The sequence below is a fragment of the Megalopta genalis genome, chromosome 6 (assembly GCF_051020955.1).
Source record: "Megalopta genalis isolate 19385.01 chromosome 6, iyMegGena1_principal, whole genome shotgun sequence".
NCBI lineage: Eukaryota > Metazoa > Arthropoda > Insecta > Hymenoptera > Halictidae > Megalopta > Megalopta genalis.
The window spans coordinates 16672068-16685475 of NC_135018.1; the positions used below are offsets into that span (position 1 = coordinate 16672068).

Sequence of the window (13408 nt, forward strand, 5' to 3'; positions counted from 1 at the left end):
GCACGTCGTATACTACTTTCCTGTTCTGGGAACCGCGTCCACCTCTAAAGAGATTCTCCGTCCGCCTAACGACATGTTATCATACAAGAAAATGAGTTGCACTCATTTTTTTTTTCCAACGAAATCATGCACGAGCCACAATTTTCTCCGCGTACTACGAGCAATTTGCCGCGCGATCTCGTGCAACAAACGAGCCTCGCACGAAGTATATAAAACGCGTCTACTAACGAGTTTGATGATCAGTGAGAGAAGAAACCAGCTTCGAGATCCTACGAGCTACCACTCAAAAATGAAGAACGTCATCGTTGTTCTCGCATTTTCGGGCTGTCTTCTGCTGTCGGCAGCTGCCGAAGACAAGTACACTACCAAATACGACGACGTCGATATCGATTCGGTGCTGAAAAGCGAGAGACTTCTGAATGGATACGTGAATTGTCTTCTGGATCGCGGTCCTTGCACTCCTGACGCAACTGAACTTAAAAGTGAGTGCTCGAGCGTCGCTGCAAATCTCTTCGTTCGAGTGTAAAATTTGCAAATTTATATGTATGTACTTTGGTGATTATAAAATCGACACGCGAGCGACAGTTACGAAACAAAAAGCAACTAGAATTTATATTAACTCATCGAGAATCTAAATTTAGAGACTTTCATCAATATTCAATCTGTATTAATGATCTTTTATATTATATTGAATTTTTTTATATTATTTTATATTATTTTCTTTTATATTAAATTTATATTGGTGCACGAAATTCACAATCGATACGGAGAAGCTAAACGTTGCTTTACTTTTCGTCTGCCTAATTTCTTCTACGAGACAATTAACGATCCAGGAATTATATCATCTATTCTATAATTGTCTAGACCGTGCACAGAATCTATAATCAACTGTGAGAGACAATATTGAATAGGAATAAAAGATCTTTTCGCAAGAAAATTAACCGTTCGTAAATTATTTAGCATACATTTCGCAGGACATTGAAATTATTAGGTCTACTAAATTATTAGGTAATTATTAGGTTCTGTCCGTTTTTGAATTGAAATATAACACAATTTTCATACATTTAATAATATTTATTGTAGAATATACTTTCCATCGTTACTTATGACTTCTTGCCAGCGTGATGGCAACTTGTAAATGCCATTTTTGAAAAATGATTTATTTTTAGAGGCGAAGAACTCGACTAGTGCTTGGTTGACATCAGCTTTAGTTTTGAATTTTTTTCCTGTAAAAAGTTTTGCAAAGAGAGAAACAAGTGATAATCGAAGGATGCTAGGTCTGGGGAGTATGGTGGATGCGACAGAATTTCCCAGCCTAGCTCTGCGATTTTCTGACGAGTCGCCAAAGCAGCATGTGGTCTGGCATTATCATCGGTAGCCATGTTTTCACGATCGCGTCTCACTTAATAATGACATGAGACATCTTTGTTTCAGTTTATTTAGGAGAATACGTGTGCGTAAATGCAATGATAGAGAGAGATAGTCATATATGTCTCAAATCAACATGTGCATATAGATTGGAACTTGAAGTGACACTATCGGACAGAACTTTCCGGTAGACCTAATATACATATACAAATGCCGAGCGAACAATTTTCAAATTTATCGAACCAACTATACAAGACGAGCAGAAGAATACAAGTGTAACGTACACGTTTTTTAAGTGACTCGAATTCTTCGATTATTGCCCGGTTTCATGAACATCTTACGCCATAAAATCGTGTGAATTTCGTTATCGCGATTTTATATAGAATTTACTAAATACAAAAGCGATTTATTTCTTTGAAATAGAAACGAAAAGCTAGCCCTTTGTTGGCGATATTTGACCGGTAGAATAAACATACGTAAAGAATTCGATTCTCTGCAATATCGATGCTAGAGTCAAAAAATATGTAAAAGCAATTTATTTTATAAAAAAGAATAAAATAAAATATTTGCGAGAATGAAACGTTGTCCTCAACAAACGAATAACCCAAAAGTTAGTTTAGAAATGCAATTTCTCTTCGCACCGATGAATATTTTAGTTATTTCGGGATAACAAGAACTGGTTCGTATTTTTCGAAAAATTGCTTCCGAAATATTTTCTCTACCATCTGTTTCAGTTTATTTAGGAGAGTACATGTGTGTAAATGCAATGATAAAGAGAGGTAGTCATATATGTCTCAAATCAACATGTGCACATGGATTGAAACTTGAAGTGACACTATCGGACAGAACTTTCCGGTACACCTAATACAAATGTAAAAACTCCATAGTCAGTTTGTAAGTTTAAAAAGCCGGCGATCGTTATTCAAATATCATTTCACTCTTTGCGCGATTCCGCGCGGCCAACGTAAATCTTATTTACGATAAAAACACTAATTCAGAAGTTACCGAAGTTCGTCAAACAAGATCGCGTACACTCCGGTTAAATTTGATAAACATACGAAACGTTTCAACCGAATGAAGCTGTCAACTTCTGCGTCGATTTATAAGGCGGATGAAAATAATAACGTGACACGGTGTGCAGCTTCATTTGGCGGTGCTCGGAAAACTCGAGCCGCTCGTTATAATGACCCGGTATAAAACGCACACGTGGGCACCCCGCGTGCACTTGTATGCGCTCGTATGCATATAGCACAGCTGTTCTTACGCGGGACGTCGTCGTTTTACGGTCGACCGCAATTTTATGAGCGTCGTTACTATTCCCGGGGGACAAGGTCGCGCATTAAATCAGTTACGCGTCCTTTGCCATCTGGCAAAAAAAATACCGCGTGATATAATTACCCGACCGGAGAATGTCTTTCTTTAGTACGTGCTGGGCTCGAAGGATATTTTGTTCGGAAACCGTGGTTATTGCGCCCGCGAACCTACACTGTCCGCATTTTGTCTTTAATGCCAGCGCGTACTTGTTACGAGCAGTTACGAGTTATGGGACTTTTTTTCAATCTAACCTTTTCATCCCCGTAATGATCCCACGAATTACCCGACGTAATCGCCGATGTAGATATCAATACCTTTCTCGCGAAATTATACATATACTCGGCCCGCAGATATTCGTTCATCCAGAAAAAGGAAGTACCGGGAGACTTCGATGCCTTTCGATTTAATGATCGCGCAAATTACAGTATTTATTGAGAATTTTTCGATACTCCGCCGATTATCGTGTAAAACGGAGCATTAAGGATTCATTTGCGTGGAAAAATGTTGATGTTCATTTTTTACGGTACAAGATTCTGCGGCATCTGAAATTATTTCAGTGATTTCAATGCATGATTTACATGCCATGACGGATATACGTGGTAGAGTAAATTCTCCCTAATTGACTCTCAGCTTGCACGTAAAAGTGGACAATTTTGGAAGAGGAGATGCGATTATTCGAGCCTTCTATTCCCAAAATGTCCATTTTCGTTTTCAAGCTGAGGGTCAATTAGAAAGAATTTACTGTACTCTGTCAATCAATTTCCATTTTGCACAAAATTATACAAACAATTTGATGTAGATATTGTAAAGAATAAATTCTCCCCACGTTTCGGTTTGTTCTAAATTGTTTTATTTCAAAGAATCTTACATAATAAACTAGGGCCGAGCATGTATTTTAGATTATGTGATTTAGAGATCGACTTGTTATTGCGATTGGAACTTGTTACTATCATTTTGTAATTCCCGATGGTCTATAATTTACAGTTAGAAACTGCTCAATAAATTGTTTATCAACGCTATTCCAGTAAGTCGTCTCTAGTAACATTGACTAATAATTTCCTTCATTTCCTTACATTTAGATGTGCGTTAAGCAAAGGTACAGTAATGTCTCCCTAATTGACGCTTACGTTGTCCAGAAAAATGGACAATTCGGGAGGAGGAGATACGATTATTCGAGCCTTGCAGCTCGTTTTTATAGTTGCTTAGAATCGGTAATTATAAAAACGAGGCGCAAGACTCAAATTAATCGTATCTCCTTTTCCCAAATTGTCCATTTTCGTTTTCAAGCTGAAGGTCAATTAGGAAGAATTTACTGTACTCTGTCAATCAATTTCCATTTTGCACAAAATTATACAAACAATTTGATGTAGATATTGTAAAGAATAAATTCTCCCCACGTTTCGGTTTGTTCTAAATTGTTTTATTTCAAAGAATCTTACATAATAAACTAGGGCCGAGCATGTATTTTAGATTATTTGATTTAGAGATCGACTTGTTATTGCGATTTGAGCTTGTTACTATCATTTTGTAATTCACGATGGTCTATAATTTACAGTTAGAAACTGCCCAATAAATTGTTCATCAACGCTATTCAAGTAAGTCGTCTCTAGTAACATTGACTAATAATTTCCTTTGGGATTATCACGTCAAAACAGATTCTTTAAATTCCTCTTAGTACACAGGGTGTCCCATAATTATGTTAACACTCGGAAAGGAGTGATTCCTGAAGTCATTCGAAGTAACTTTATCTTTTTATTAATGAAAAAAAAAACTAAGCTCGGCCGCCTAGCGCTAGGTGGTCGGTGTTTTTTTGTTAATAACTCGTAAACAAAGCCGCGGATTGCATTTTCGCTAAGGAAACAGTTACTTCAAATGTTAAAAAGTTATTTCGAGCGTCAACGTAATTATGGGATACCCTGTAGAACGATAATAAAACGTTAAGTACATTTATTTTGTGTCATCGAACGCGAGCTAATATTCAAATTATACATTGCAGAGAATTTGCCGGACGCTTTGGAACACGATTGCTCGTCTTGCAGCGAGAAACAGAAGGAAGTTGCTGATAAGGTTTCTCATTATTTAATCGATCACAGATCCGAAGACTGGAGTCTCCTCGAAGCAAAGTTCGATCCGACCGGGGCTTACAGGCAACGTTATCTCGACTCTCAAGCCAAGGAAAAAGCGATAGATTAGTTCGCCGTCGAAGTCCGTTGCAACGCGTTTTACGACATACTGGATTACCATACAATTGTTTAACACTAAACCTACCGCGGTCAAAATTTTTTATTTCCACGATTTTTTATTTTACGATACCACAAACTTTGGAGACTTCTTCGTGGAGAATGATTGAATAAATTATATTATTGAAACAAGTCTCATAATTAAAACTTTACAAAAACCAAGTGAATTCTATCTTTTCTTATGAGTCAATGCACGCTAATCATCGTTACAGGTCGGTTGGTTTAGTGTTAAATAGATACGCCGGAATCTCTTCTTTACGAATAAAACCTAACAAAATCGAAATACTACTTATACGCATGTTTTATTGAACGTTAAAATCTAAAATTTTCGATGTCTCGAAATTTTAAGAAAATTGCATACTTATGTCGAAGATGTTTTAAGTAACGTCAAATTTGTTTCCGATCGATCGTGCGCATTATGCAGTCGATTCCAGCAGTCGATTTCTCGTTGCATATTCTTCCTTACCGATAACCCCGATGCAGCTACCTTTTCTTGTCAATAGATTACGCTTCGTAATAATATTTCGATATCGTCGCGGAAGCTGCTGGAGTGTCACTGTAATAAAAATTACCAACGGAAACGTTGCTAATTCTGCTTGATAAAAATTGAAAAAATTAGTGACCATATTATTCTGTAAAAAATTATTGTTATTACGAGATGCAAAAAATAAAATATACATATACCTTTCCTCTCGGTTGCTCGTAAATGTTATTTTCGTTATTATTAAATTATTATTAAATTATCAACGGAAACGTAACTAATTCTGCTTGATAAAAATTGAAAAAATAAGTGACCATATTATTCTGTAAAAAATTATTGTTGTTATTACGAGATGCAAAAAATAAAATATACATATACTTTTCCTCTCGGTTGCTCTCGTAAATGTTATTTTTGTTATTATAAAAATTATTATTAAATTATCAACGGAAACGTAGCTAATTCTGCTTGATAAAAATTGAAAAAATTAGTGACTATATTATTCTGTAAAAAATTATTGTTTTTATTACGAGATGCAAAAAATAAAATATACATATACTTTTCCTCTCGGTTGCTCGTAAATGTTATTTTTGTTATTATAAAAATTATTATTAAATTATCAACGGAAACGTAGCTAATTCTGCTTGATAAAAATTGAAAAAATTAGTGACCATATTATTCTGTAAAAAATTATTGTTGTTATTACGAGATGCAAAAAATAAAATATACATATACCTTTCCTCTCGGTTGCTCGTAAATGTTATTTTTGTTATAAAGAAAATTTTGTTAATCGACAGCTAGTTTTCGTATCGGGCCGTAAATTATGTAAGAATTCTGCAGAGGCGGTCGAAAGGACCAGCACGTCGGAAAGGCTTGCCTGTTATTCGAAAAGGAAAAAAAAAAAGAATCGGACCAGAGATGCTCCGAAACTCGTACGAGAAAAAAAGTAATTTTCACGTCAGCGTTCCGAGAAAAGGACCATATATCAGGCAAAGGAACTGAAATAAAACGAACAAGCATCTCGCGGGAATATATTAACGAAGATTTCGGGACAACTAATATTCTCGGTCAAAGATGCTTTCAATATCCTCTCGCGAGATGAATGGGCGAAAGTCGGAAACTAAATAAGGGAAGAAGAACAAAAGCCTTTTAATTACAGTCGACTCTCTTGGTCCACAGTCACGACTCTCTTAGCTCGCGGTAGTCTAATTAATCTCAATTAGCGCGTTCGAAATGTTTCGAACGTTCTTACCGACTTAAAGCATAATTAGATGTACTTAAAGATATACTTAAAGATATACTTAAAGTTATACTTAATGTTGTACTTAAAGCTATTAAAAAAAAGAAATATTCACTAGACAAAGTAATTCAATATTTCAAAGAAAAGAATGATCGATTAAAAAACGAACAACCAGCGAATTTGACGAATTTGGTTAGTTAAAATTCAAAAGAAATCGATACGATAAATTACAAATCGTAGGGAGCACAAGAAGATCTTCGAAAAACGAGATCAGCGAGATTTTTATTCTCGTTAGGTTCTGATGCAACTTTCAGCAACGCGGAAATATTTTGTTTTTGATTGCCATTTCCACGAATTTGTTCACGGAAATCTATATTCGCGTATAAAGATTTACAGTTTGGTCATCGACGAATTTGTTATAATAACATTACATTACATTACATTACATTACATTACATTACATTACATTACATTACATTACATTACATTACATTACATTACATTACATTACATTACATTACATTACATTACATTACATTACATTACATTACATTACATTACATTACATTACATTACATTACATTACATTACATTACATTACATTACATTACATTACATTACATTACATTACATTACATTACATTACATTACATTACATTACATTACATTACATTACATTACATTACATTACATTACATTACATTACATTACATTACATTACATTACATTACATTACATTACATTACATTACATTACATTACATTACATTACATTACATTACATTACATTACATTACATTACATTACATTACATTACATTACATTACATTACATTACATTACATTACATTACATTACATTACATTACATTACATTACATTACATTACATTACATTACATTACATTACATTACATTACATTACATTACATTACATTACATTACATTACATTACATTACATTACATTACATTACATTACATTACATTACATTACATTACATTACATTACATTACATTACATTACATTACATTACATTACATTACATTACATTACATTACATTACATTACATTACATTACATTACATTACATTACATTACATTACATTACATTACATTACATTACATTACATTACATTACATTACATTACATTACATTACATTACATTACATTACATTACATTACATTACATTACATTACATTACATTACATTACATTACATTACATTACATTACATTACATTACATTACATTACATTACATTACATTACATTACATTACATTACATTACATTACATTACATTACATTACATTACATTACATTACATTACATTACATTACATTACATTACATTACATTACATTACATTACATTACATTACATTACATTACATTACATTACATTACATTACATTACATTACATTACATTACATTACATTACATTACATTACATTACATTACATTACATTACATTACATTACATTACATTACATTACATTACATTACATTACATTACATTACATTACATTACATTACATTACATTACATTACATTACATTACATTACATTACATTACATTACATTACATTACATTACATTACATTACATTACATTACATTACATTACATTACATTACATTACATTACATTACATTACATTACATTACATTACATTACATTACATTACATTACATTACATTACATTACATTACATTACATTACATTACATTACATTACATTACATTACATTACATTACATTACATTACATTACATTACATTACATTACATTACATTACATTACATTACATTACATTACATTACATTACATTACATTACATTACATTACATTACATTACATTACATTACATTACAAAATCTGAAAATCACAAAATGATAAGATTTGACTAGAAAATGTTTCATGGAGAAAATCAAATAAAAATACGATCAATCTTCATTCGAGTCCGGTTTCTCTTTCATTGAAAATTTTCGTACGAAAGCTTGAAGAAGCCGTCAGCATAGAAACGACGAACGAAAAACCGTGCTCCCGGTCAACGATATCCAACGTGGCAGCTAATTTGTATCTACGATCGGGCTACCGTTCGCCCGGTAAAGGATAATCTATTAATGGTATTAATATGCAAAAATGCCGTCGGTTTGATCGGCGTTATCCGTTTGATGGGGCCCCGGTCCCATTTTACGATGATAAAGCCGAGACCCGGTAGCTTCGAACGTAGAACCTGGCCGTCGCTGAATCCGATAGCCGAAGGACAGGCATCGTTACTCTATTAAAGTAGCTCCGACTGTCGTTACGTATCTCTTCTCGAAAGTCGATCTGACGCGGCATTAGACGAAGCGGTGCTGGCCTGCGTGAAAGTGCGCACACGTGGCCCGGCTGAACACAGGTAGTCCGTTTCGAATTTTCCCACACACGGGCTGGCCCCTGTCCGTGATTAATACGTCTCGCTCCGCACGACCAGCATAACGCTAAACGATCGTCTTATCTCAGCGCCCTACGAAAAATATTTCGTTCGTTGCTTCCGGCCTACGCGCTCGTCCAATGGGAATCCTACGGAATGAATATTTTTCTGACCGAGTTTTTTTTTCGACGAAGGTTTGTTCCATTTCTTGCAAACACTCGACAGCTTCGTTAAGTTTCAGTTTTCAGGTTTTACCGTGTTTCCCCGAGTATACAGAATACGTACAACAGGGGTGTCAAACTCGCGGCCCGAGATGAACATTTTTGATGTCAAGTATCAGAACGTAAACAATAATTTAACTTTATATATGTTTATTACAATGTACTAGTCAAAATAAAAATATTTGTTTCTATGAACATTGATTTTTTTTTTTGCGGCCCACCTAAAGTTAAGCATTGTTTATTTGGCCCAAGTTAGCTTTTGAGTTTGACACCCCTGACGTACAATGAAAGACTAGCTTTTTTTATGCGTATTGAGGAGGGGAGGCCCGTGCCTGCCAGAAGTTACCGGCTTACCGGGCAATCAAGGTGAATGTTGTGACATAATCAAAGAAAATTTGCAAAAATCTTTAATAATGAATATTGATAATTAGGAAGCATAGAGAAGGAAGGCAAGGAAAAAAGGGTGGGAAACGTAGAATGAAAGACTAGCTTGTTGGAAATTCAATATTTATATTTTGATTCTCGCTTTTCGGAGATTCGAACGCAAAGAAGTTTCTCGCCCGTATCAATTGTTATAAAACAGAGAAGAAATACAGTAATGTCTCTCTAATTGACGCTCAGATTGTCCACAAAAATGGACAACTCGGGAAGAGGAGATACGATTATTCGAGCCTTGCAGCTCGTTTTTATAGTTGCTTAGAATCGATAATTATAAAAACGAGGCGCAAGACTCAAATTAATCGTATCTCCTTTTTCCCAAATTGTCCATTTTCGTTTTCAAGCTGAGGGTCAATTAGAAAGAATTTACTGTACACCGTCAATCAATTTTCATTTTGCACAAAATTATACAAACAATTTGATGTAGATATCGTAAAGAATAAATTCTCCCCACGTTTCGGTTTGTTCTAAATTATTTTATTTCAAAGAATCTTACATAATAAACTAGGGCCGAGCATGTATTTTAGATTATTTGATTTAGAGATCGACTTGTTATTGCGATTAGAATTTGTTACTATCATTTTATAATTCCCGATGGTCTATAATTTACAGTTAGAAACTGCTCAATAAATTGTTTATCAACGCTATTCCAGTAAGTCGTCTCTAGTAACATTGACTAATAATTTCCTTCATTTCCTTGCATTTAGATGTGCGTTAAGCAAAGGTATAGTAATGTCTCCCTAATTGACGCTCACGTTGTCCAGAAAAATGGACAATTCGGGAGGAGGAGATACGATTATTCGAGCCTTGCAGCTCGTTTTTATAGTTGCTTAGAATCGATAATTATAAAAACGAGGCGCAAGACTCAAATTAATCGTATCTCCTTTTCCCAAATTGTCCATTTTCGTTTTCAAGCTGAGGGTCAATTAGAAAGAATTTACTGTACACCGTCAATCAATTTCCATTTTGCACAAAATTATACAAACAATTTGATGTAGATATCGTAAAGAATAAATTCTCCCCACGTTTCGGTTTGTTCTAAATTGTTTTATTTCAACGAATCTTACATAATAAACTAGGGCCGAGCATGTATTTTAGATTATTTGATTTAGAGATCGACTTGTTATTGCGATTGGAACTTGTTACTATCTATTGGAAATGGGTAGATAAATAAAAGTAAAACGCAGTGAATTAAACTTATCCCTTTTATTTTATTAATTTGATGTACGAGGAAGGACCGTCTTTACTCTCCTGATTGCTCCAGGAGACTGAAGACTATTCACAAAGACGAAACCAAAAACGTCACCTAAAGACAAAGAGCACTCTGTTCTATATACATATGAAATCATTGTTTATCTAATGGTACTCTGGCGAGACTATCGGCGTCGATTCGTTTTTGTAACTTATATGCTAGAAGGAAAAACTTCTGAGTATTCAAAAGAGAGAAAATAATCCAATACTATCATTTTATAATTCCCGATGGTCTATAATTTACAGTTAGAAACTGCTCAATAAATTGTTTATCAACGCTATTCCAGTAAGTCGTCTCTAGTAACATTGACTAATAATTTCCTTCATTTCCTTGCATTTAGATGTGCGTTAAGCAAAGGTACAGTAATGTCTCCCTAATTGACGCTCACGTTGTCCAGAAAAATGGACAATTCGGGAGGAGGAGATACGATTATTCGAGCCTTGCAGCTCGTTTTTATAGTTGCTTAGAATCGATAATTATGAAAACGAGGCGCAAGACTCAAATTAATCGTATCTCCTCTTCCCGAATTGTCCATTTTGAGCGCCAATTAGGAAGACATTACTGTACCTTTGCTCAAAGTACCTCTGAACGTAAGGTATAATAAGGTTCGCGATTTTACTTTCCACTTGTTGGAATTCTCGACGCGCGAGATAACTCACTCGTTAATTGAAATTTCTGTGAGTTAATGAAGAGATGTCTGAATTTACGAGGACGCGCAGTCTACTTATTAGTTAGAAGCGTGCAGGGACGAGCCCTGCTCGAGACTGCGGCAAGGAGAGGCTGGGTATCGGTGCTCCAATTCAATGAAACCGCGTGGTAACACGCGAACCCCATAAAGCGGCGCATGGCGTCACTTTACGAGCCCGGTCGGCTCGCATACGATATTATTCGAGATGAACGCGATCGACGATATTCCGACGTGGTCGATAACATGTCGATCGCAAAGGACGACGGTCTCGACTGTCCCCTAGAGACTGCTTTTCGATCTATCGTAATTGTCTTAAAATCTTGTCCGCCGGTATAATTGCATGAATCGAGTCGCCGTGGCGTCGCGTCGCGCGTCGATGGACAACCGATCGGTCCGAAAAATGCCGATCGGTCTGAAAAACTCAGAAAAAGCGGCGCGCCACGGTCGGATTAATATCGGCGTCGAAAAATCGCGTAACAGCGGAGGCAGCCTCCACGGCGCATAATACCGCGGGAGACAGCCGGTCGGCCACCTAATGCTAATGCAACTACCATTAGCAAGTAGTGAATCGAATGTAAAGTCGGACGTAAGGTGGGACCACACAGGTCGAACGCGGAGGGTTATACGGGGCCAGCAGATGCAGTGCCCCATAAACAGCGGGGCGGGACCACCCAACGCGCTTGTTCCTTCGTTTCGTTCCTTCGTCTGTTTCCTTAATAACCACGATAGCCTGTGCTCCCCGTTAGGGGGAAGGAGCACCAGGCGAATCGTGCGTAATACCTATAAGCGTAAGCGTGTACGAGCCGGTCGCGTACTTACCGTTCTACACGCGGCCGAGTACGGTTGATTCGATCAAACACCGATCGCGATTATTCGGCCCCGATAGGTCCCGCTTGAAACCGGACGGGCGGCTCTAGAGGCGTGTACGCGCGTAGGATTAGGATGGGTAAACTCCGGCTAACTTGACAGCGATTTCGATAGAGAAGCGTCCTATGGCGGGCCCCTGTCGTCTAAACGCGGACTAAAATCCTCAAATTCGATAAAGATCTGTGAAGTTTTCGGTGCGCATTCTCAAGTACCTGTGTCAAACGTGTCCATGACAAATGACTGGAGATCTTCGTACGAAATAATAATACGTAGAATTAATAATTTTTCATTCATTTATATATGGATAAAATTAATTATTTCTTCTATTTATATAGATACAATTGATTATTTTATTTACTTATATAGATACAATTAATTATTTCATCCATTTATATAGATAAAATTATTTCATTCGTTTTTATAGATAAAATTAATTGTTTCATTCATTTATATAGATAAAATTAATAATTTCATTCATTTATACAGATAAAATTAATTATTTCTTCTATTTATATAGATACAATTGATTATTCTATTCATTTATATAGATACAATTAATTATTTCATCCATTTATATAGATAAAATTGTTTCATTCGTTTTTATAGATAAAATTAATTGTTTCATTCATTTATATAGATAAAATTAATAATTTCATTCATTTATATAGATAAAATTAATTATTTCTTCTATTTATATAGATACAATTGATTATTTTATTTACTTATATAGATACAATTAATTATTTCATCCATTTATATAGATAAAATTGTTTCATTCGTTTTTATAGATAAAATTAATTGTTTCATTCATCTATATAGATGAAATTAATTATTTCATCCATTTATATAGATAAAATTGTTTAATTCGTTCTTATAGATAAAATTAATTA

At 35.0% G+C, this 13408-nt stretch overlaps 1 protein-coding gene across 1 annotated transcript; it reads left to right on the forward strand.

Annotated features, from left to right (window-relative positions):
- The first annotated feature begins 224 nt into the window (after positions 1-224).
- Positions 225-6139, forward strand: CSP4 (chemosensory protein 4). The gene is made up of 2 exons (XM_033483800.2): positions 225-482; positions 4679-6139. Exons 1-2 carry the CDS (start codon positions 236-238, stop codon positions 4873-4875), a joined length of 444 nt encoding a protein of 147 aa, XP_033339691.2. The 5' UTR covers positions 225-235; the 3' UTR covers positions 4876-6139.
- The last annotated feature ends 7269 nt before the right edge of the window (positions 6140-13408 follow it).